This window comes from Adiantum capillus-veneris, chromosome 14 (assembly GCF_014529385.1).
Source record: "Adiantum capillus-veneris isolate H3 chromosome 14, ASM1452938v2, whole genome shotgun sequence".
Classification (NCBI taxonomy): Eukaryota; Viridiplantae; Streptophyta; class Polypodiopsida; order Polypodiales; family Pteridaceae; genus Adiantum; species Adiantum capillus-veneris.
The window spans coordinates 133,766,373-133,792,681 of NC_140944.1; the positions used below are offsets into that span (position 1 = coordinate 133,766,373).

Here is a 26,309-nt window from a genome sequence, read left to right on the forward strand (position 1 = left end):
GGCTACAACAAAAATTCAACTTGGGTCAAAACCAAGAAAATAGGGCCCTTCAGAGATTCTTGGGGGCCCTATTCGCCTGGTTCTGACTCAAGTGACGTCACCTATTATGACATTAGTGCACGGGACAAAACCAAGCGAATAGAGACCTTGAGGGGTACTCGAGGCTCAATATTCTCTTTGTTATGACACCAAATACAGGCCAATTTTTGAAAAGTAGTTTTGGCTTGCTTTTTGTTTCAGTCATGGGGTACCGCATCCTGGAGACAGATGTTGTGGCTATAGCAAAAATTCAACTTGGGTCGGAACCAAGCAAATAGGTCCCTTCGGAGACTCTTGGGGCTCCTATTCGCCTGGTTCTGACTCATGTGATGTCACCTATTATGACATTAGCACCAAGCGAATAGAGACCTTGAGGGGTACTCAAGGCTCAATATTCGCTTGGTTATGACACCAAATACATACCAATTTTGAATAGTAGTTTTGGCTTGCTTTTTCTTTCAGTCATGGGGATCATAGTCCTGGAGACAGACGTTGTGGGCGAGGATACATGTGAAGAAAAACTATTCACATTCTTATACAACGCCTGTGCTCATCACCGTGCACCAGAACTATCAGGAATGTTTAATGCAGAGTTTTCTATACAGAGGATTATAGATTGCTCATTTGAGTACCTACAAACCCATTTGCAATAGTATGAGGCAGTCATTTGTGACAATTCCATGACAGTTGATGGCAAGAGATATGTGCACCTAGCCGACCTTCACCCTGGCAAGAGTGCTTCAAGGGGACTGAATCGCTGTCTAGAAAAGTGTCCCTCCAATGCACTGCTTGTACAAGACAGGTGTATGAAGCACTTCAAAAAGTCTCTTAGTGGAATTCTACCACGGGTTTGTGTTACTTATACTTTCAGATGGATGGTGAGTCAAAGACTTCCCAGTCAACAACTTTTGGTAGTTGTCCATTGGCGCCGGAGGAAGAGGTAGAGGATGTGGAGGTACAGTTTGACCCAAAAGAAGAGCGGGTAGAGGTATTAAAGGAAACATTTGATGTGGGATTAATTCTTGCTTCTCTTGCAGATGCAGTAATAGGGTGCAAGCAAGAAAGCCCAAATAAGGAAGTGACTTTGCCTCTGAATTGCGCTCCCAGCTTTGCTATGGCGGGCAACACCCACTACGTTTTGCTCACAGATATCATGCATGAGCTGATTATACGGGAGGACTACTACCTAGCTGCAATTGCGAATTTTTGTGAGGCAAACATGGGATTTGTGGATGATGATGGAGTGAACCAACATCTTATTGATGACACAGCTGTCCGCGACTCACAGTTTACTTCAGGGTGGCAACTGATCAAAGATACATTCAATGAAGCAAAGTCCGGAGAGGCCAATTTTCCAACAGATGAGCATTTTCAATCGACATAAGACAACTCGGCTTGGAAAACATGGGTAGGCCCGTGGCACCCAGAGCTGAGGTAATGAATACTTAGTCTATTCACTTGTGGGGAAGGTCGATGCTAGAAATGGACGAGAATCAGATGGTGATTTTTGTCGTGCATTTAGATGGTATTGGAGATGGCCCAGTGATAAAATATCATGCTCAATTTTTTTGTTGACAAGTGCTAGTGTATGACGATAGTTTCCTTAGAAGGGCGAGAGGCTCACAGCAAGGGCTTGTCACTGGAGTCCAAGGCAAGGATGTGGTGTTGTCTCACTACATCGAGCGTTTCAACCACAAAAAGGTTTGTAGAAACAATTCAAGTACTTGGCAATTGTACTCATCTCACTGACGGCCCATAAGTTCATTACTATTTTTTTGTAGATCATAATATACCACAAGGAATACTCCGAGGACAATGCAAAGTTCCCACTGTTTGCAATGAAAGTTATTACAAGATTGTGTGGTGGGCACCTCCTCCCACTCAACATAGAAAGACTAATTCTGATTGAGAAATAGTTTTCTCTACGCATCTTTGGCATTGGGTATGGGTGCCAAGCACTCAGAGACCCCTATTTCATGTCCTACACAGCTCAGGCTCTGGCTGCAGGGGTTAAAGACCCAAAGAGCTTAGATCCATACAACAAGTGGCTATTTATAAGGGAAAGAAGGTGCCTGATGCCCGTGGAGATGCTGCCATCAACAGAGGAACGAGCTCATCTACAGAGCTTGCACATCAAAGAGGTACAAAGTGAGGAAGAAGGAGGTGCATCGAAGAGGATAAAAACGACGAGCTCAAGTCCATCTTCTCCCGCTCCTGACTCGTGACTTTCGCCACCTTGCATGGCGCTCCCCCGCATTTGAATTTCCCCAAGCCATCTGTTTCTTCTCTTTGCGGATGTGTTGTAAAGACCGTGTAATTTGTGAACTCTTAAGAAGCTCCTTTTGCCTTGCTCTATGAATTAATCATCTATAAGTCCATTGGTGTAACTCTAATAAGCTATTGGCCTTATCCTTTCCTCCCCCATCTCTAGTGTGCTTAAAATAACCTTTTCTTGCCATGTAGTGGGTTTTTTCCATGCCTTGTGTGGACCATATTGATAGTGAGCCGTATGTCTTGGAAAAGTATGGACCATGGTTGAACAGTATGTGCTGCATTGAAATAAAACAAAATGGTCAGTAGAGTACAATCTAAAATTTTGTTTTATATACATAGAATGCTAACCCACCATGTAATGTGTGATATGTTGCCCACCCCACCATGTAAGGTAAGCCTTCTTCCAATCCAGCAGGCTACTTGAAATGATGTGAGCTTACTTTGGTCCCAAGAATGTTTCTCAACATAGTGAAAAATTTGATCTAGTGATTTCCACACGTTCGCCTTGTGATTCTGGATTGCCCCACCACCAACATTGTCTTTAACCACTTTATGTAACTGTTTCCATTTGTTGAACAGGTTTCTCCTTTCTTCTCTATCTGAATCTATGAGGCTAAACCCAAGAAACCTTCTTGCCTTCACGCCACCTATCGATGCTTTCCTAGGTACCTTGTAACGACTTTGAGACATCTTAGGGTCCTCTTCGATTTTGACATTGCCTCCATGCAAACCAATATCTGAGAGCACTCCCTCTAATGCTTTGATTACTCTTTTCAATTCACTCTCTAGATTTAATGTCCATGCAAAACATATGTACAAATGAACCACCTTTTCAATTATTTGACAGAGTGCATGAAGTGTACAGACGTGAACTCTACTCAGAGGAATATCAAGCACTGGCCTAAAAGTTTTATCTTGAAGATGTCTATTGGGAGCTCTATTCCATTGCACACTCTCAAGAGATTGTGCATCAGCCATGCAATATAAGCATGGATTTTCCACCTGTCATGTGCCATTCCACTGTATAGTCACCAAATCCTTCCACTGAAAGAACGGCTCCGTTTCTTTGTTCACTGATGATAGAAGGAATTTGGGTTTGACTAAAAACCCAATCGAGGATTTCAAAATTTTTCTTATCAACCTACAGTGAAAAACAAAAACACAAAATCAACAAAAATAATCAATATTTTTGTTATTATAGAGTGAACGAAGTATACCTGAAATGATCCTAGAGTTAGAATGTTGTTTTCGGATTGCACGCTGAAGTATTGTGGATCCTCTTTCGTTACTGATGGATCGAGAGCTCTCTTCATGAGGGTAGTGGTGACTCTCTCCAGCTTCTTGTTCTTTAGGACCTCGCACTCGTCGAGCTTCAAAACAAACTTGAGAACCCCACCGTACTCCTCTCGACTGATGTCAAAGAAGTGAACTGCATACCTTTGTAATGCTTCAAGATCAACAAAGAGGTTTTTGTGCTCGTTAAATTCTACCTCTCTACCGCCCTTGCCTAAGAACGTTTCTTCAATATGGAATGGTGACCCAAGTTTGTCAAACACCTCATCGTTTACGTGCCGGCGAGCAGCCTTTACATGTGATGGATTTGGCAGCAATGATCCTCTCTGTAGTTTATTTTGAGACTCTTCCATTGGTTCCAATTGATTCTCGTTCATGAAGGAGGTAAGGAGCCTCCCTTTCAACTTATGAAATTTTTTCTAAGTTATCATCTCTTCAACTACTTCTTTTGGAACTAGACGGCTGTAATGCACTCCGGCATTGAAGTCTGCACCGTTCGAGTTTGGATGCAGTAAAGACCTGCCAAAAAAGCACCATGAGTTATGATCATGTATAGGAAAGTGTATCCATTTCTTAGTGAAGCACATTGAAGATACAAAAGCAGAAACAAACTTCGAGTTACCTTAAAGCTCGTATTTGTTTTTTCAGGCCACCACTACCAATCTTCATATTCTCAATGTTGCACAAATCTTGTTTTCTTTTTCGACTACCAAGCACGGTGTCGTTCTCTAACAAACTTGTGATCTTCTTCTGAAGGCCTTGGATTGTCTCTTTGTCTGATGAAATCTTTTGAGAGTATGCTTAAGTTTCTTCAGCTGCATGGAAGTTTCTTTGCCTTTCTGCATTCAATCCTCTCATTTCCAAATGTTTGGTGTATCCCAATAGCCCATCCTTGCCATCGCCTGTGAAATGTAAGAGGTTAGTGATATTAGCAAAGTGAGGTGGCGTATTTGTCGTAGGATTCTTTGGATAAATACATCCATTGGTCCACAAATCCAAATGATGTTCGTTGTTTGTCCTTGTAAGTTCTTTCTCCCGTTGAGATAAGAAAGACTCCCTCCTACGTTTCTGCAACGGTGCGTACTCTTGCAATACATCAACATGAAGATGGTGTGTTTTCTTTCTTTGGGTAAGTGTTAAAGATGAAGGGGCTGAGGATTTCAAGTTCAAATTGGTGTTTTCATCAGAAAAAGAAGCGTTCTCCATTCCTAGAGTTGATAGAGAAAAAGACGGACACTCGAAACTCATGAAATATCTGAGGTTTTGGGAGGGAAGACCATATTCTTAAGTTTAGAGTTGATAGAGTTCGTGTGGCTTATGTTTCTGGAGGGAACGCTTGTAAGTTGGCATTTCAAATCATTAGTCATACGGTTAGTTGGATTCTTGACAAGAGAATGAAGGATAAGAATGATAAAGACGGCGGCTACCTACCAAAGAATGTCATTTTGGCTTTTTGTTGGCGCAAAAAAGTATCACATAAAATGCACAATTTAACATTTTCATTTTCTCTCTCTAAGCCGACGTGGCACTTCTTGCAGGGCCCAAAAGTGAGTCCAACTTTCTCCTAATGAAGATTGTGCTTGGTGGATTTTGGCCCTTTGAATGCACTGATTTCATAATATGCCAATTAGGGGCGGGGTTAGGAAGCTTTAAACTATTTCAACTGATGCAAAGTGAGTGCATCTCTCCAAATGCCTAGGTCAAGGCAAGACTGCAGATTGCAATGCCAAGGAGCCGCATCGACAAGCAATGCGATAGCTAATTTAGTTTTTGAAGAGTATAGTTATCGTCAATGGATCCACAAACTTGTGTGCTATCTAGATACATGCCATACACAAAATCAAAAGCCGAAAAGCAAAGCTGAAATTCTAATTTATGAACAACATCCACGTGCCTATTTAAATGGTGCCCATTTAAACTCATATGTGACATCATAGGTTTGAGAATAGATTCAACATTTGGCAACTTGAGACTGCTTGTGAATGAAATTGAGAATGAGATCAAGTAGGTCACCTTGGGTTATTGCACTGCCACTAACAAAAACTTGAGGATGATTAGCGCGTCGAGAAGAGGTGAGAGGAAAGCTCTGTGCGTAGATCGAGGCACTAGCTTCACCTACTCCGCGATGGCAGTGCATCTCACGCTTGCAAAACACACTCATATGTATCATATTGCCTTCACCCTTCTTGTGAAATTCTCAATAAGGTAAGCAACAACGGCGCAATTGCTGCTTCTTTAAAATTTTTGAAGGTTTATATTGTGGAAGAGCCTTTGTAAACAATTATAAGGCAAGTTATATTCAGTCCGCACGTGGTACCATGAAAACTTTATTGTTTGCTTTTGGAGGTAGTTCTTCATGCTTGCAAGCTTGACCTCGGCTGCACAACGCCAAGCTTCTCTCAACTCTACGCCATCACCAACTCATAGCTCCTCTCTGCACCTTCCTCTTTCCCTTGACTTTGGGAATGCACCCTCTTCTTCCTCATTGAAATCTTCTCCATTGGTGCACCTTGCAAGTTGAATGCATGTGATACCAACCCCAATATTTATCTCGCGCACCTATCTTCTCCAAGGGATCAAATCATTGTGGTTCTTACAGGTGCAAAGAAGGCCCTCTTTGTGCGTTTTCCCACTTGTAAGGTACTTCGATTTCATTGTTAACTGAAGCTCTGATGTTTAGGCCATGTGCTTTCTTGTTTACCCACTAGAACCAATAACCCAAATGGGATAACAATCCCCATTCAGCACGAGTGCCTCAATCCCTCCCCACCTTGTGTAATACCATTTTACGTATTGTTTGTAAGAGTTAAATATCAATCGTGGTTTGTAACCAAGAGATTGATCAAAGCATGATTAAATCCATAAATTATAGGAAGAACGTCCATTCAAAAAATTACCATGGTTATCTAAAAACATTGCCATGCAAGGTGATTTTTATTGATACAAATAGATGAAAACCATGGTAACTATAGCTATAATAAGATACACATTCAACTTCTAGATTTACTTTTGGGTGTATTTGACTCCTTTATTTTGTGCTCAAGAAGTTAGCACCAGCCATGAGGCTTCACTCTTATGGCCGGTCATGTCCTTAATGAGTTTGAAGTAACTTCTCATTACGTTCGTGTGGCCCATCATCCAAACAGGAAATGAGCATGAAGAAGAGGTTAATGTAGTAGTTTGTAGGCAATATTTGAAGAATTTTTTATATGTGCTAGAACCTTTTTATAGCTTGTGAATAAAATTCATTTTATTTTTTTTATAGGGTTAATACCGATCACATAAACATGGAGAACAAGCCTTTGAAGAGCACCTTCTTATGGAATGATGAAACAGTTTTTGCAGCGTTTGTCAAAGATTTTTTGGGAATGGATCGCTACACAAAAAGTATATGCAAGAATAATATTGATGGAAGAAGTCTCTTATATACCTTTGTGGCTTCATGGAAAGACTTAGGAATAGAGGTCACTGGACATAGACTTGCTTTGCATAGTTGGGTGCAAAGCAAGTTGGCCGAGGCGGAGACTTTGTCATACACACCAAGATAGGTTTTGCAAGAAGTGCCCCTCCCATGCAACATGATCATTTGTCCTTGATGTATGTTGGAAGAGATAGGAAAACCTTTTCCAACAATGAAGTCAATGGCCAAGCTAAATCAAAATCTCATTTTGTAGTCCAAATTCCAAATAGTGCAAAGGAAAAAGGTTTCCTCCATATAAATCATGCATGGGAGCATCACACATACAATAGGAACTTGGAGCGGATTCGCATGTGGACCGAACAAGGGCTAGGTTTGTTTCCCATCGACAAGTTTATGCAAGCAAATTTCAAGAAGGACAAAAAAATGAGAGAGTGGGTGGCAAAGTTCATTCATCGGAAGGGAAAGACACTATCTCCTTTTAAGACCCGCAATGAAGCCAAGGACTCTAATTATATGACAGAGAGACAAATCTTTCTAAAACTAAACCAACATAGTCATTACATGAAACTCAAAGCGGGGCCATTGTTTGAAGGGCTTACTAAAATTCACCAAGTCCCAATGGAAGATATCTCACACTTGGAGAGTGTTGATGAATACAACAACCATGACAAAGTAGGCATCGAGATGGTTGATCTTGGAGTAGATGATTCATTTGAAGGCATACAAAATCTCTCAGCCCCTCTACATCATATGCAAGAGGCTTGCTATGTGCCTGCAAGTGGTCAAGATAAGGTCAAAATCATGGGATCATCCAATCCTATAACTGCAGATAATGTGAGATGTGGATGTGGATTGTTTTCTAAAGGTACACCCCACAACAATTTTACTTCATTCCAGTCCTTGATTTTCACACAAAGGACGTTGGTAGAGGCATAGTCTTTTTGAAGTCACATGGTGGAAATGATTATGAACGGTGGAATGTGGAGATTGAAATAATTGAGAAATGATGCAAAGAGTCTTTATATTCCTAGAGGTATTTTTTCAGGATCCATAGTACATATTGTAAGTACCTCTATAGAAAAGCATCTAAACTACATTCACTTTTAAGATTTTCCACAACTCACTTGTTATCTTTCAAATTTAGAATCAAATAATAGAGGTTCCACTTGTGTTTCTTAGCAAGATTGAGCCCCAATCAATTGATGAAGAATGATAGGTAAATTGTATTATTCCTCTTGTGCCTTGTAAAGATCAACTATTTGTCTTTGCATATGTTTGTTAACTCCAAGATGATTATAGCCTTGGAAGGATACAAGCCCCTTATCTTTGCAACAAACAGTGTGAATTCAACCATGGAAGACACCAAAAAGTTGTCTGAAGTTCAATTAGAAGTAAATTCATTATATACCTCTGAATATGAATGTTATTGTTTTCTCACATGTTAATGTTTTATCCTAATTATAAAAGGATGAGCATACTCCTGCTGTTTCGATCACATACACTCAACCAAGAAGTCTATCTATTGACTGTGAGTTTGAGCATTCAAGAAAATTAGAAGAGGTATGCTTACTCTTGTTAAGAGTTGATTGTGTATTTTTGTTCTTACAAACCCTTCATATTTTGCTCATAGGTTATAACTATTGGAAATGGCTCACTCTCACATGTTCAAGAAACCATTTCTTCTAACAAATAAAAGATTGCCTACTCGAAGATGTTTAATCAAGTATATGTTTGCATTGACTGATGCATAAATACTATTCCTTCCATTGAGAAGAAAACAATCTTTGCATGAAAAAATCGACTTCAAAGGATGGTTTTGGGGATCCACAACCAACAAACAAGCAACCTTAGGAGGTACTTAAAAACACGTCTCTTTTTCTACATGTTAATTGGTAATTTGTGATATATATATGCTTTTTACTTGCTTTTTTGATTAATAGATGCTTGTAGCAAGTAGCTCGCATTTAAGTGCAAAAACTTTCAATAACTTGGATTGTACCACGGAAGAAAATAACAAGGTAGATTATCTTTTGATACATAGGACACAAAATGGATTATTTTTGTTTCAATTTTTATCATCCTTACAGTGCACGTGGAAAATATTTAACTTGGATGGCTCCTTTGAAGACCCATCTACTGCAATGATCAAAGGCTTTGTAAGACTCATACTATACAATCTTCTTTTTTCTATGTGATAAGTGTACTAGGTGTGCATAAGTAATAATTAATGGTGAGTTATAGGTCGCAAACCATCAATCGCAAACCATCAATCACAAAGCGAAGAGGAAAGTGATGATGAGATAATGAAAAAGGTATATTTTCTTAACTCCAAGGGGTTCTAATCTTAGTATATAGCTTAACCCTACTATGCTCTGTAGGACCGTAATGAAACCACTATAAGAAGAGCACAAGCAAAGAAGAAAAAAGTTGTGTGCATGAGAAAATTGGTGGTAAGGAAAAGACAACTCAATTAACTTAGAGATAGAAATTTCCTTTGTCTACTCAATACTTCAATATGTATTGACAGGGGAAAAACCATACAAAGACGGCGGTACCTACAAAGAAGAAGGTATACTTTTATTGCTCAAATTTGTTTAAAGAATAGTTGTAATGAAGAGCCTCACACATTGACCTATTTTGTAGGCTCTTAAGGATATCTCTAATGGGAAAGTGCAAAGTGAAAGTGTGGTACCATTACAGGTTTGGGATGTCTTAAGCTAAATGTTATGATGCCTATTACCCAAGATATGTAGACGCAAGTAGAATGTTTTTGCAAGGTATAAATAGAGCAAGCAAAAACTCTAAGGGAAGCATCAAAGTCCAGCTAGATTCAAAGAGAATGCTTCCACTCAAAATGAATAGAATGTTGATGTCTATTGTATCTTTATTTCAGGTTCAAAAATCCAAAAGTTAAAAGGTTACTTCTTTGGATAAACATGCGGGAGTACTTGCTAATGTATACTTGTGTTTCATTTCAATTTCCCTTACATGCCATGTTCTTGACACTTCACTCGATGTATCTGTTCTAGAAAACTCACACTTGGTTTTTGTGACGATTTAGGCTCACAACTTACCAAAATCAACAAAAGAGTCGATTGCTATGAAGCTGATGAGGGAAAACAACGTACACTATGAAAATCTCCAAGTGTTTACTGCGCTGTTTTATCACGTTTTGTAGAGAGAAGGTGCAAATTCAAGTAGAGAAACAAGAGAGAGGAGGGACGGTTTTTTTTTGTGTTTAAAAATATTACCACGATTTTTTTCGATATTATTATCACGTATATTATTGCTGTTATTACCACGTATATTACCATTGTTATATCCGACAGCCAAATTTAGCGCCTAAACTTTCAAATTCTGGCTTAACCCCTCCCTCCCCTTCAAATTTTGGTGTTTCCCTTCTCTCAATAAAAATCAAATAATATTGTATATAATTTTCAAATTTAAAAAAGAAGAGAGAGAGAGAGAGAGAGAGAGAGAGAGAGAGTTGGAAAAATGGTTCCTCCTCGAGGTGTTACGGGAATACGAACCAAATTTTTGGTTGGTGGATTACTGGGATATAGATGATCTATAAAATAGAAGCTCAAAGTGAGTAACATTGGTATAACTAATGCTACAAGCAAATAAGAATAAAAAAAGTACATGTCACTCACCTGCTCACAATTGCACGGTAAAACTAAATTGTCATACCTCCCTGTGTGATGCACACTAGAGTCCACATGTAGAGGCCATTCTCATGTCGTCTAGACACATTTGCAAACCACTTGCACTCGAAGATGAAGGTATGAAAGGTTCTAAAATTAACCTTTAGTATCCTTTCAATAGTTTTGCCGTACCAGGCTTCATCACTGTCTGTGTCAAAGTTGCCCATGATGGCACAATCCATGGTGGTTCTACGCTCGTGAATGTGGCGTGCACGAAAGTAACAACCCTTTGACCACATAGAGTTAAAGGAAAGGCACTACAAAATAGAAAAATATATTAATTTATCAAATACATATTAAAGATAATTTCAAGAAATAGCACTACAATATGGTTTAGGTATATGAGTACTCTACGTTTGGTACGCAGCCTCATGCATACTCCCATTCTTTGTTGGTGATGTCTTCTCCGCGCGCTTTTGCCTCGGTCATTCTCTCATGAATCCACTCTGCACTAATGAGATATGGGAAACATGCAAGGTGTCTAGGCACTGGGGGTGACCTTCTTCCTCCATGTGCTTGTTTCCATGCTTCCCTCTCTTGCAAACGCCTTGCCTTTAACACTGTTCAAAAGTCCACCCACTTGGTCATAATCTTTGCATTGAGAATGCAAAAGATATCGACCACTCGGGATAGATTCATATCCATGTTAAGTAGTTTCCCCTTTCCACTTGGCAAGGGGCAAATCATCCTTGCATCTTCCTCCTATGACCATATGCGAGGCATTGAAGGATCAACTTGTGCCAAATACTCTGATATGTAAACAAATGCCTCTTGAACGATCCACCCTTTGGCCATACATGCCTCTGGTTGAGACTGTAGCCGCACAAAATCTTTGAGAGTCTTTAAAAACCTCTCTAAGAAGAACATCCATCGTGCGTGCACTACTCCACATATAGTGCTCTCCTCCACCACGTGAACCAAGAGGTGAATTTGACTAAGAAGGACCGATCGAGGAAATGCATCTTCAATGGCACACACAGTTTCTATTGCAAGTGTTTGAGCAGCAGGGATAGCATCTATTTTGATTTCCTTGGAGCTCACAAATCTGCAAGAAAACACACAAGGATACACTAAGTGCTAGTTGAAATTATTGTGTACATAAAAAACGTGTAGTTGAGGGGAGTCTTGTGGTGTACCTTACTAGCTCTCCTAGTTTGAAAATAGCATCCCCGACTTTCTTATCCCAACATATACACATACTCACCGGCAGAATGAACTACAATATAAATCAGGGAAAGAGAAAGTGAGTGATAGTCATACACACAAACTATAGATAGAATAGGGAGCATGAAGATTACCTAAAGCATCTTATGCCAATCATAGGACTTCAACCCATACAATTGAATGCTTCCACCCTTCTTCTCTTTTGTGAAAGCTCCCTTTAGAGATGTCAGGTATCTTGTTGGTGTGCGAATAGAGGAAATGGTACCCTTCACCTTGTCTAATTCTTCTTTGGCTAGCATCCATGGTGCTTTAGGAAGCACAATCTTTCCATTTGGCGCATGCTATGGAGTAGCAGAGGTGGGGAGACATTTTAAAAGCCTTAAATCCTCCCTCGCACCCAAAGAGTTCTTCTTGCCAATAATGTGGTCCCATAGTGTTTGGGCTACATTCTTGAATATGTGCATGTGATCCAAGAGGTGTTGTATTTTTAAGTCCTTCCAATATGGAAGCATTAAAAATATGGAATACCTTGACATACCTTTTGGTGGAGGACATGGAGCCGGATTGCTGTTGTGGTGTTCTTCCCACATGGTTGCCCAATCTACCATCGTGAGCTTTAGAGGAGTCTTCCAATTTGTTGGAGCCTTGTGCTTGTTATGCCCTTGCGGTAAGAAACGATGGTTGTTTGGATAGATTACCTTGTGCAAGAAATTGGGCCTCTCCGTCACCAACGGTGGCCCGCAAGTAGGACATACATTGTACCCCGATGTGGACAACCCTGCATACATATCATATGGTAAGAGAGATGAGTGAACTAAAGTGAAGTAAAGGGAGAGATGGAAAGAGGGAAAGAGAGATAGAGGAAAGGGGGTTACCAAAAATCTCTCCAAGTCCAGGATAGTCATGCATAGTCCACATAAGGATTCCCCTCACTATGGTCTCTCTCCCCCCCTTTGCAAGTGAGACATCGACAATAGGAAGGCCTCTCCATAACTCTTCCAACTCCTCGATGAGGGGCTCGAGGTAAATGTCAATATTTGACACTTTGTACTTCCCTGGCACAAGCAAGGAAAGAAGTATATTGCTCTTCTTGGTTGTCTCCCATGGTGGAATATTGTAGTTGACGATCACCACATGCCAAGTGCTCCATGAAGTAGACTTAGTGCCAAAGGGGTTGACACCATCACTTTCTAACCCAAGCCTCAAGTGTCGAGGCTCCAACCCAAACTTTGGCCATTGAGTTTTGATGTGCCTCCATGCAGGTGAATTGGCAGGGACATGCAGCATTCCGTCATTTGAGCGATGGTTCGCATGCCACGCGAGAAGCTCCACAATAGACCTGCTTTTAAACATGTGTTGGATGCAAGGAATTAATGGAAAATGTCTCAATACCTTGTGGGGTAGGTGTGCCTCACTCACTCCTGTCTGGGATCGTGCCTCCCCGTACATGGGACAAGAGGTAGCATGTGCGTGCTCATTGTGGTATAGCATGCAATCGTTGATGCACATATGGATGCACTCACACTCCATTCCAAGTGCAGTTACATACGATCTATCTCGTCGATGATCTGGAGGCATGTGGTGATCTTCTGGCAACATCAAACTACAACAGACATGCGTATTAGTATAATTCCTAGATGGAAGCACCCTAAAGTGAGTGGAGAGTATATAAAAGCCACATTCCATACTTACAAAAGTAGTGCATCGACACTTGCATTACTCCAACCGAATTTTTCTTGCAAGTTGAGGACTCCCAAGGATGCTCGGAGCACCGAGTACCGTGCACCGTCGTAAAGAGGTCTTCGGGCACTCGCCATCAATCCATCCTCAATTTCGGCAACCCGTTTACTGTAGAACTGACAATCCTCCTCGCACACGTTGAGCTCATGAGTTAGTAACTCATCACACATGTCGAACATGTGCTCATCCTCTGCCTCAAAGTGCAACGAAGACGCCATAGGAGCTGCCGACGTAGAGGCAGCGGGAGAATCACTATGCGGTGCACCCAAATTTCTCAGTCGCTCTTGCCTCTGTCATTCGGCCTTGCGCGTGGTGCACCACCACCGAACACAGACCAATGAGGCACCTCCTCAAGCGACGGGTGAGTCGCACTACCATCTCTCCGAGCGCTTTTTCGAGGATGCCAAAGCCCTTCGTTCTCCACGTGCTCCAAAGCAATGCGCCTCAAGCAAGGGATTTCCCTTTTTTTACCATATACATGTGGTAGTGATGTGTGTGAACACACTAGGACCGTCGGGGCATATTTTCCCTCTTTAGGAGGTTTTTTCCCCCGTGCATTGTATATACGCCCATCACTCTACGGCTATCTATCTTTCCATTGCACACTAAGTAACACACTCTCTATTGTGTGCCTTGAGCTTCCTTCATCTTTTCCAAGATGTGTGTGTTTCTCTGCAACCCTAATTCCAACAATTGGTATCAGAGCAGGTCACGTCCTCCCGGGCTTAGTCTCCAGCTGCTCCAGCACACACCTGCTCACTTTCTTCGATTTCAGTGAGCTTTGGCGAGCGTTCGCAGGTCGATAAGAATTTTGGGTTAGCTCAAAGAGCTGGGTCTGCTCAGAATTTTGATTTGGGCTCATTTCGGCCTCCGTTTCCACTACAGGCAGTACTGCACAGGCTATTTCATCATTTTGTGTAGAATTTCTGTCAGTGCCTTTTTCTGCATAACAGGTGCCTTATAGTCTTCTACGGTTTGTGCTATATAGCACAGGTTGTTCCCGCTCCGTTTCTCCTATTTTCGGGCAGTTTTCACATCAGGTGCAGCATTTACCATGACTGACAACAACAACACAGATGTGTTCAAGATGTTTGCTGCTGAGGACAGGTTGGATGGGGACAACTACCCTATTTGGGCTTATATGATGCAACATGTTCTTGTGTCAAAGGGTGTCTGGAACATTGTGCAGGGCATTGATGTACGTCCTGGTTTTGAGGATGTAGGCGATTCTGAGGATGTTGCAGGTCTTGCTGCAAGGATTGCACCTGTTAGAGTTGTTTTGCCTACGGCAGAACAAGCTTGTTGGGATGTTAAGGATGCGCAGGCTCATGCATTGATTGCGTTGTCTGTGAAGCGCACCATTGTTCCTCACATCCGTTCAGCAAAATCTGCAAAATAGGCTTGGGATATTTTAGTAGGTCTTTATGCAAGCCGCAATGAGGCTAAAATTGCTTTGCTGCGTAAAGAGCTGGAGTCGAAGATTATGCATGAGGAAGATGATATGGACACTTTCCTTGCTAGTGTCAAGGATATCAATGAGCAGCTTACTTCTGTAGGTGAAGTCATTTCAGACAATAACCTTGTGCAGACTGTTCTTGATGCCTTACCAGATTCCTACCAGACTTTTGCTAGTACTTGGAGACTAATGACCCAAGGAAATCCTGAAGTTGTCAAGTTTGATGCATTATGCACATTGCTGTTGCAAGAGTCACTTTCTAGAAAAAATAGGACTAGGCAGCGTGCAGTTGAACAGGCTTTTATTGCTTCTCAAAGAAAGGGTGGTAACAGTAATGCAGCCACTTCTTACGGTTCTGCTGCGAGTGGCAAAAATTCTGTTCCTAATGCTTCTGCTGGCAGTACTTCGTCTGGCAATTCTGGTGATAAGGGCAAAAAGAAGATGCGTTTCCATTATTGTAAAGCTAATGATCACTTGATCAAGTCGTATCCTAAGTTGAAGACGAAAGAGGCTAAGAAGAAAGAGGGTGGCTCCACTGCAAATGCTGGTTCCACTACAAATGCAGCCATTGTTGAGTCTTCTGTGAAAGGAGACTGTGTTGTTGATGTTGATGCAGAATGGGCTTTTAGCGCAGAGTGCACTTACAATCCTGCTGTCCATGATGCATGCTTATCAGTTGCTGCAGATTCACATGTGTGGTATTTCGACAATGGTGCTACAAAGCACATTACCTCACATCGTGAATTGTTTACCTCTCTTGAGTCTGTCCCTCATGGGAATTCAGTCACTTGTGCCAACAATGCCTCTTATCCAGTTCAGGGAGTTGGAAAGATTGTGCTCACTGCTGCTAATGGCAGTTCCTTCACACTTGTTGATGCACTTTATGTACCTGGGATCAAGAAGAATCTCTTGTCTGTATCCGCACTTGCTAGACTTGGACTTGTAGTCAAATTTGTGGATGACAGATATACAGTTCATGATCTCAGTTTTGATGATGAAATTGTTGCATCTGGCCTTTTGTTCCGTGGGCTGTATAAGCTCACTTTGTATGACAAGTGTGGAAAAAACTTTGCAAATGCTGTTGCAGATTCAAGGGCTATTTCAGATGCAAAACTTTGGCATGCACGTTTTGGTCATCTGAATTTCGCCAGTTTGCTACGTTTGCAAAAATCTAATATGGTTGCTTCTTTGCCGCCTCTTGAAGCACCTATCAAACATGTTTGTGAAGGCTATATTTTGGGTAAGATGCTGCGTTCTAAGTTTCCAAAGGATGGTTTAGTTCGGGCCACATGCAGGTTGCAGCTTGTGCATAGTGATGTTTGTGGGCCCATGCAAACTCCGTCCTTGGGCAATTACCTGTACTTCGTGACTTTCATTGATGATTACTTCAGGCATGCATGGGTATTTCCGCTTAAAGCGAAGTCAGAAGTTTTTATGTGCTTCAAACAATTTCTGGCTATGGCTGAAAATGTCTCGAAATGTACCATGGGCACCCTCCGTTCCGATCGAGGGGGGGAGTATATGTCTCATGAATTTAATGCATTTCTGGCTAGTCGTGGGATAAAACACCAATGTACAGTGCCTTATACACCTCGGCAAAAATGGTGTTGCTAAGAGGAAAAACAGGCCACTGACGGAAATGGCACGATGTATGGTCAAAAGTCAAGCTTTGCCGCATTCTTTTTGGCTTGAGGCCATTAGGTGTGCCACTTATGTACTTAACAGGTGTCCTACGAAAGCTTTGCAGTCTATTACTCCATATGAAGCATGGCATGATAGAAAGCCTTCTATTGAGCACATGCGTGTTTTTGGTTGTTTGGCATATGCTTTGGTGCCACAAGTGCAGCGCAGAAAATTGGATGATAAGGTTGTCAAATGTATTTTTGTTGGTTATAGTGCTGAAAGCAAAGGTTATAGTTTGTATCATCCGCAAACAAAACGTATTCTGGTTTCTCGGGATGTAGTGTTTCTAGAAGATTCTGTTCAGCCCTTGCTGTCATGTACTAGAGACAGTAATGTAAGCTCACAGGACATTTATGACACTTTGTTGCCTCTTTTCAGTGGTGGAAATACGAATGTAAGTTCCAATGAGGCAAATGTACAGCCTATGGGGGTTTCTGAAAATGTTTTAGGTCAGCCTATTACTGATGCAGATGTACATGATGTACTTGATGAGGAAAGGGCTGAAAATGAGCGGGCTAGAGGTATGCCAAAATGGTTGGTGCACACTTTGCGTGACAGTAAATTGGATGCACCTTTGTCTAGTCGTACTCGTTCAGGCTCTCACCATGCATCTTATGCATCAGATTGTTATGCTTTGGCTGTGTCTAGTTTACATGATGTTGAGGAGCCTCTGTCTTTTGATGAAGCACAGAATTCAGAAAATTGGATGGCTGCCATGCAATCAGAATATGATGCACTTATAGAAAATGACACATGGACTTTATGTGATTTTCCTCCTAGCAAAAAGGCCATTGGTACGAAGTGGGTTTACAAGTTGAAACGCATGCCGGATGGTGAGATCGATCGCCATAAGGCTCGACTTGTTGCAAAGGGTTATGCACAGCAAAAAGGCATAGATTATGAAGAGACTTTTGCTCCCACTTGTCGTATGACTACTGTGCGTTTTCTATGTGCATTGGCAGCTCATTTTGGTTGGGATGTACATCAATCAGACATTGTTACTGCTTTCTTGAATGGTGACATATTTGAGAAAGTTTATGTAACGCAGCCTCGCGGTTTTGTCATAAAAGGACAAGAGGACAAAGTGTGCAGATGTAAGAAGGCTTTGTATGGGTTGAAGCAATCTCCTCGTGCTTGGTATGAGAAAGCTGACACTCATTTGGTTAAACGAGGCTTTCGTAACAGTCCAACAGAAAGCACATTGTATGTAAACCGTGAGGATGATGTATTTCTCATTATGGTTCTTTATGTCGATGATTTGCTGATCACTGGACCAAATGAGAGACATATTGCTGAATTTAAGGCTGATTTGAATGCTACTTTCAAGATGAAAGATTTGGGGCTGTTGCATCATTAGTTGGGTATACAGTTTAAGCAATGTGATGGTGGTATTGCCTTGTGTCAGAAAAGTTACATAGAGACATTACTATGTAAGTTTGGACTTGAGGATTGCAAACCTATTGCCACTCCCATGGAAACAGGTTTGAAGTTGAGTCTACATGATGATGGCGATCCTGCTGATGTCACTCTTTACCAAACTGCTGTTGGCTGCCTCATTTATGTATGCAACACGAGGCCGGATATTCAGTTTGCAGTCTCACAGGTCAACAGATTTATGCATGGCCCAGGGTCTAAACATTGGCAGGCTGTCAAGAGGATTTTCCGCTACCTTAGTGGCACTTTACATCTTGGATTGTTTTATCCCAAGGGGCCACTTCCATTTGTGAGGTTGAGTACAGGGTAGTCTTCACAGCTACGGTTGAGTGTGTATGGCTCAGAAGCCTTATGGCTGATTTGGGTGTTGGACAGGACACTGCCACACTATCTACACTGACACTCAGAGCGCATTGGCAGTTGCGAGGAACCCAGTTTTTCATGCTCGTACAAAGCACATTGAGGTGCATTACCACTATGTCAGGGAGAGGCTCTCAGCAGGAGGGATCAGCTTGGCTTATGTGCCAACACAGGACAACCTTGCAGATCTTTTCACAAAGGCATTGTCTCGTGAGAAGCTTGAAGCTTTCCGCAAAGCTTTGGGCTTACTCCCCTTTGTGGATTGATCATGTCCTCAGGGCATGGCACTTCCCTTTACTCATGTGCCAGCTCTCGTTCACCGCATCACTCCAGGGGGGATTTGTTACCATATACATGTGTTAGTGATGTGTGTGAACACACTAGGACCGCCGGGGCATTTTTCCCCTCTTTAGGAGGTTTTTCCCCCCGTGCATTGTATATACGCCCATCACTCTAGGGCTATCTATCTTTCCATTGCACACTAAGTAACACACTCTCGATTGTGTGCCTTGAGCTTCCTTCGTCTTCTCCAAGCTGTGTGTGTTTCTCTGCAACCCTAATTCCAACACTTTTCACTTGACGCAAGGACAAGGGAGTTTTTTCTTGAGCCAATGATCACACACTCAGGGCCTCCAGGGGGACCACGATCATCCCAGTCAATGTCCTGCACACGCGAAATGTTGTTTATTTAGTCAGGTGTCCTAAAAAATAAATAATTAGAAAAGCACTTAATTCCATTAGAAAAATTACATATAGTTAAAGTCAAAGGGAATAAATGACAATGAGTGCTAAAATTATTTTTAAGTAAAAGAGAACTTAGAAAATGCAATTAATAAACATTTAAAAGTACTACAAAATATAGTATCCATTAAGAATAAAAATCTTCATCAAAAAACTCAAAAGGCTGAAAAAAGAAATAATGTATAGCTAACAGTAGAGGGCGTGGTTTGTACCCCCTCCTTCCCCTCAACCTCAGATTTGCATGTATCCGTTTGAAATGACCTGCCACAGTAATATAGGCAGTAATTGACGCGGTAATGGGCGCGGTTATAGTCGTGGTAATATCCGCAGTGATAACTGGCACCTAAAATAGGCAAGAAGGCAGAGTATGCCACATTTTTTTTGCATACTCTGCGTTCTTGCTCTATGCCATCTCTCCCAAGCTTTCCCCCCCCCTCCCCTCCCCTCCCCCACCCCCCCTCCCTCCCTCTCCCTCTCTCTCCTTCTCTAAGCCCCCCCCCCCCCCCCCCCCCCCCCCCCCCTTCCCTCTCTCTCCTTCTCCAAGCTTCCCAAGTTTCATCGAAGGGGGTTTTCCGTCATCGTCTTTGGAAGCTCAACCTAGCCGAAGCTGAACCACCCTACAAAGAAAGAGGTAAACACAAAACAAAGCACATCTCCCCTCTTTCCCTTTTGTTTTCTATTACACACACACACACATATAAATACAAAAAAATAGAGAAAATAGAGAATCCATAACATACCTCATTCATTTGGAAATGGTTACTTTGCACGGCTTGTTTGAAATGGTTGCTTTGCTACGCTTCTTTGAAAATGCTTGCTTTGCTAGGCTTGTTTGAAAATGATTGCTTTGTTCGGCTTGTTTGATAGAATGTTAGATAGAGAGAGAGAGAGAGAGAGAGAGAGAGAGAGAGAGAGAGAGAGAGAGAGAGAGAGAGAGAGAGAGAGAGAGAGATAAATTTAAAGAGAGGGAGATAAATAGAGAGAGAGGAGAAGGGAAATAGATAGAGAGAGAGAAATTAAGAGAAAGAGAAAGAGATAGAGAAAGAGAGTGAGAGAGAAAGAGGGATAGAGGTAGATAAAGAGAGAGATAATTAATGAGAGGGAGATAAATGGAAAGAGAGATAAAGAGAGAAAGAGAGAGATAATTAATGAGAGGGAGATAAATGGAGCGAGACAGAGATAAAGAGAGAAATAGATAAAGAGGGAGAGAATTAATGAGAGGGAGATAAATGGAGAGAAACAGAGATAGATAAAGAGAGAATGAGAGAAAGAGGGAAAGAGAGGGATAGGGATAGAAATAGAGAGAATGAGAGATAGAGAGAGAGAGAGAGAGAGAGAGAGAGAGAGAGAGAGAGAGAGAGAGATAGGGATAGATAAAAATAGAGAGGATGTGTGTGTGTGTGTGTGTGTGTGTGTGTGTGTGTGTGTGTGTGTGAGAGAGAGAGAGAGAGAGAGAGAGAGAGAGGGATAGAAATAGAGAGGGAAAGAGAGGGATAGGGATAGAAATAGAGAGAATGAGAGATAGATAGATAGAGAGAGAGAGAGAGAGAGAGAGAGAGAGAGAGAGAGAGATAGATAAAAATAGAGAGGATGAGAGAGAGAGAGAGAGAGAGAGAGAGAGAGAGAAGGAGACAGAGTGTGTGTGTGTGTGTGTGTGTGTGTGTGTGTGTGTGTGTGTGAGAGAGAGAGAGAGAGAGAGAGAGAGAGAGAGAGAGATAGGGAGATAGAGTGTGTGAGAGAGAGATAGGAATGGATAGAAATAGAGAGGATGAGGGATAGGGGGAGAGAGAGAGAGAGAGAGAGAGAGAGAGAGAGAGAGAGAGAGAGAGAGAGATAGGGATAGAAATAGAGAGAATGAGGGACTTGAGAGAGAGAGAGAGAGAGATGGATAGAGAGAAAGAGACAGAGAGATGAAGAGAGAGAGAAAGAGGGAGAAAGATAGATAGATAGTTCTATTATCATCCTCGGAGGTCAAATACGACCTATGGGACCAAATAAACATGTCACATGGTGTGACTGGAGGTCATAAGTGACTCTCGATGCTCAAAAATGGTTGAAATAAGCGTTACAATAGAGAGTTCACATCGTGGTTGGGAGAGGTAGGTATGTAGGGAGAGCTCATGGCTGAATGTATGGGGAAAAGAGGACCTAATGTGGTCAAAAGCTGAGCATTCAAGTAGTGTGTGGTACTCACTCTCTCGCACTTGACGAGGGCATAAGGTGCAAAGTCGACGAGACTCCTCGCCAATGCCCCAACGTCATGTCTTACAGCGTAGAGAATGGGAGCTAAGACGAATGGAGGCAATGGTGCGGATCGCACTCAACGAGATGGGCTCAAGGATGTAGGGATGGGTTCGGTTACCTCGTTCGGAGAATAAGAGAGATTTGTAGTTTGGGACAACGTGTGTGGTATAATGGATGAAGCAAGAACCTCCAGATTTCTCCCAAGCCGTGATACATTGGCGTTGTAAGAAGGCCTCATCAACTTGGGATTCGATCGACGCATCCTTGACCAAGTGACATGCATCCCATCTTCCAAACCATTTCTTGATGTCAAGCATCCATCCCGAACTTAGTATTTTGCTCTTGCATGTCTTTTAGACCTTTTGAATTGCTTCATATGCAATTCTAGGAAGTCGATGCAAAGGGCTATGTTGTGAAAGAGGGAGAGAGAGAGAGAGAGAGAGAGAGAGAGAGAGAGAGAGAGAGAGAGAGAGAGAGAGAGAGAGAGAGAGAGAGAGAGAGAGAGAGAGAGAGAGAGAGAGAGAGAGAGAGAGGATGAGGGATAGATTGAAAAGAGAGATAGAGAGGGAGAGATAGAGAGAAAGAGGGAAAGAGAGAGAGAGATAGGAGAGATAGAGAGAAAGAGAGAGAGATATGATAGATAGAGAGAAAGAGAGACAAGAAAGAGGGAGAGATAGAGAGAAAGAGTGTGAGAGGGAGGGAGAGATATAGAGAGATAGGGAGAAAGAGTGTGAGAGAGAGATATAGAGATAGATAGAAAGAGAGAGAAATAGGGATAGATAGAAAGAGAGAGATAAAGAGGGAGAGATAAAGAGGGAAAGAGTGTGAGATATAGGGATAGATAGAAAGAGAGAGAGAAAGAGGGAGAGATAGAGAGAGAGAGAGAGAGAGAGAGAGAGAGAGAGATGGATAGAGGGAGAGATAGAGAGAAAGAGGGATAGAGAGAGAGAAAGAGAGATAGGAAAGAGGGAGGGATAGAGAGAAAGAGAGGGAGAGATAGATAAGGAAAGAGAGAGAGTAGATAGAGAGAGAGAGAGAGTCAATAGAGAGAGGAAAAGAGAGGAATAGAGATCGATAGGGAGAGAGAGAGAGAGAGAGAGAGAGAGAGAGAGAGAGAGGTAATATATGTGGGAAAGAGAGGAATAGAGAGAGATAGGGAAAGAGGGAAAGAGAGAGAGAGAGAGAGAGAGAGAGAGAGAGATAGATAGGGAAAGAGAGAGAGTAGATAGAGAGAGTGCTTGCTTTACATGGACGCGCAGGCATGACTCTGGGATGGAGCTTCCGCTTCGTAGTTCAACTGCACAAACGAGAGGGGGAGAGCGAGGGAGACTTAGTGAGAGAAATAGAGTTAACTTATCGCATTACATTAGAATTGTAATGCTACGATCAATTGATCACTTAGACGTTGAATCTAGGTGCAGCCAACACAAAACGATAGCTACATTTATAACCATAACATATATATGTGTGTACACATATATTTGTTTACGCATGTATGTAGCCACTAAGTACGGGAGCATAGCACCCCGAAGGTTAGACGCTTCCTCTTGGGTATAGTCCTTTTTTAATTGTGGCATTGCGATCATTGATCCACTCATGCATGGATTATTGCAATGTACGTTTGGGTTTACCATGGTTGCGACTGCGATGATATCTAAAGAGGTGCACTTGACCTTTGGCACTACTAGCCTCTACTTAGTTCTACTAGTATGTATATGTATCTACGCGTTTGTGTGCTAATATACTTGTGTACGTATTTATAGATGAGTGAGTAGGGTGGAAAGCACCAACTGGTGAGGAGCAGCCAGCTGGCTCTTCTTTTGGTTGGTTCACACCCAGGTGGGCTTCCACCCGAGGCGGACATCGCCTCCAGTGGACCCGAGTCTTGAGTCGGTGAGAACAAGCAAAGAAATAAAGAATGTTTCTACGTAGTTAACCCTAAACCATGAGTGTCATGAGTTATTTTTGTTATTTTCAGGCATGGCCATCCTACACCTACCCTTCTCAGGTTCCTCCACCGGTCGTAGATCTAGACCTACAGTGGGCTATCTCTTTACGAGTGCAGTAACTCCGTTTGACGGAGGATTTCTTTGGCCGCTACACTCTGCAACAGCTTGCGACCTACGGTATTTCTCCATAGACTACACCATGGGGGAGTCAGGGAGGGACTCCTTACCTACAGAGCCTCGCACCGATGGCACCTCCCTCTACTCTCCCTTCCTATCGTCCTACTCCTATTCCATTGCAGGGTCCTACTCCCCTTGCATCACAGGGTCCCACTTCCATGGCATCACAGGGTCCTAAACCACTCCATTCACTCCTGCTTCACCAGAACATCATCGACGGACTTCCTCTAGCAGCGCACGTTGACGCTTGTCTCAGGGCAGCAAGCGCCATGAGAGACGAAGCGACGATGGATCTTGTGTTTTTTCTCATGTTTTGGTAGTGGCAGGGGAACGGAGTCCCCACTTTCAGAGTGTGCCGCCCTTGACTCAGAGGATGAGGATGCTGACGCACCCGTGCCACACACGCATGGGTGCTACTACAGGGTTAAATATGGCGGGGAGGTGGACTTTGGCACAGCACAGGGCAGGGCATTTCGATGCCATCTACAAATTCTTATACATTCAACATAGAAGAATTGTTTTATAAAGTTTAGAAACCAACTGTCCGATCATACACGGTACATTGAGGATGCGTTGTTAGCTAGATTTCCAAACACCCCCGATCAACGTTTTTTACAACAATGGTTGGAGGGCTACATAAAGACATTTCTAAAAAACAAGCAGTCCAATGTGCGACGCGCAGCAGCCAACCAGGTCAGAGAGCCAGACAGGAGTTACCGTGGTGGCAACATGGCAGACGCGGAGTGGGCAATTCAAGAGAAGAGCGATCAAGATGCGAAGGGCTCATCATACTGACAACAACGCGAGGCTCGCGCAAGACAAACTCCCAGGCACTATTGCTCAAGAGGCAAGGGATCTTGGAAGCATAAAAAGGTAAGATTAATTGAATTATAACGTCTATTGGTGATTATAAAGATTGTAGTTGATGATTTGGTATTATTATTGCTAACTTAGGAAAATATCACTCTCTCTCGACCAACCAGAGAGATGGTCAAGTATCGGGAGCGACATACAGAATTTGATATTTGGCGATGGTTGTTCGAAAACAACCACATCTCTCGCAAGCAATTAGACACGGCGGCTGGACTACTACAAGCGGTAAGTTTAAACAAGTAATTTTGTATCAATTATTTTGAGCTGTTGATAATTTGGTTTGGGTTTATGTACAGTCAAAGTGATCCAATATACGTGCCTCTGGATGACGATGAGATAGACTAGGAGGATTAGATAGAAAAATATTTTGTCCAAACTTTCGTAAAGTCCCAATGTGGCACAATGTATATACAACTATTTACTTTTATTGTAACTTTTTTAAATAGTTGATCTTCTGCATTTTAAATTGTTAAGATAAAGTAAATTCAATTTCAATTCTTTGGTATTTTTTATACTCTTCCAAAAAACAATTGATGTTTCATTGTTTTATGCAGGTCAAAAATAAAGGTGCTCATTTGGGCCACCCAAAATTGGGTGGCCCAAATGAGCACCTTTATTTTTGAATTAGTGTGTAGCGGCAATAAGTGTGGTAATAAACGCGGCAACTGGCGCGGTAATAGCAGCGGGTATATTACTGTGACTATTACCGCGCTTATTGCTGAGAAACCACTACCGCATCCATAGCCGCGATTATTGCCGCCCCCGTAAATTTTTCTCTCTCCTGTTTCCTTTGTTTTTCCGCGACAATGCTAGCGGTTATAGACAACTCCTGTTATAGTGGTAGATTTGATGTTTAGAAGACTTGATGACTTTCTAAGGGATGTGCAACGGACAACTCCTAATGGATCATTTGATTTTGAAAAATCAACTGAAGAGTTAGAAGCATTGGGTGTCTTGGGCTCTTTGGACCAAAAAACTGAAGCTTAGAGAGGGTCAAAAAATGGAGATGGGTCAAGATGAATTTGAGCTTTTGTAAGTGCATAGCTCTTTTGGAACAACAATTGCAAATGCATATCATCATATAATGAGAATCCAACATTGTTATACTTCAAATACTATTGAGATATGTATCGAGAATGTCAACATAGCTCTAAAACTATTACTTTTTGTAAGGTGGAGCTCAACAACTATCACTTTTTGTAAGGTGGTGCTCCAAACTACTAGAATATTGGCTGTTTTTTAAAAATATCCTTAGTATTTTTTGTTGTTGATTTATAAGAAAATATCTTTTTTGATCGTGGATAGCATTTCATTATGAGATGCCAAAAAATGTATTACTATCCCTTGTTTATAACGGAAGGTCTTTATGTATGTCTTGAATGTGATCTCTCTCTCTCTCTCTCATAAATAACAAAATGTAGTGTGATCTCTCTCTCTCTCTCTCTCATAAATAACAAAATGTAGTGTCTTATAGAGGCATAATTTACGTGAAAAACATAAGAGCAAAGACTAACTTTGAAGCATATGGTACATTAAGGTGGCTCAAAAACTCTACATGAGGAGAATAATTAATGTTTAGAAGTAGCAAGATTCATGGTTTAAGAGGTACGTATAAGGTAGTCTTGCTAAAAAGGTGAAAATTTTGCCACATAAGAATAACCTACAAGATGATAAATTTTCATATGGTAAAAATTTCTCATCGTCTCATAAGAGCAATCTTGTCAGTAAAAAGGGAAAAAAATTATATAGAAATAATC

The 26,309-nt window shown here is 41.8% G+C and overlaps 1 protein-coding gene and 1 long non-coding RNA gene across 2 annotated transcripts; both read left to right on the forward strand.

Moving 5' to 3' along the window:
- Positions 1 to 6,679: 6,679 nt before the first annotated feature.
- Positions 6,680 to 8,953, forward strand: LOC147443170 (uncharacterized). Its single transcript, XM_086529800.1, is given in 2 exon segments — positions 6,680 to 7,167; positions 7,170 to 8,953. Coding segments are annotated over 2 exon segments (1,068 nt in total). The 5' UTR covers positions 6,680 to 6,893; the 3' UTR covers positions 7,964 to 8,953.
- A 527-nt stretch (positions 8,954 to 9,480) lies between these two features.
- LOC147443171 (uncharacterized) lies at positions 9,481 to 10,324 on the forward strand. The gene is made up of 4 exons (XR_015190313.1): positions 9,481 to 9,596; positions 9,671 to 9,727; positions 9,921 to 9,983; positions 10,089 to 10,324. It is a non-coding gene; the product is annotated as an uncharacterized LOC147443171 (long non-coding RNA).
- The last annotated feature ends 15,985 nt before the right edge of the window (positions 10,325 to 26,309 follow it).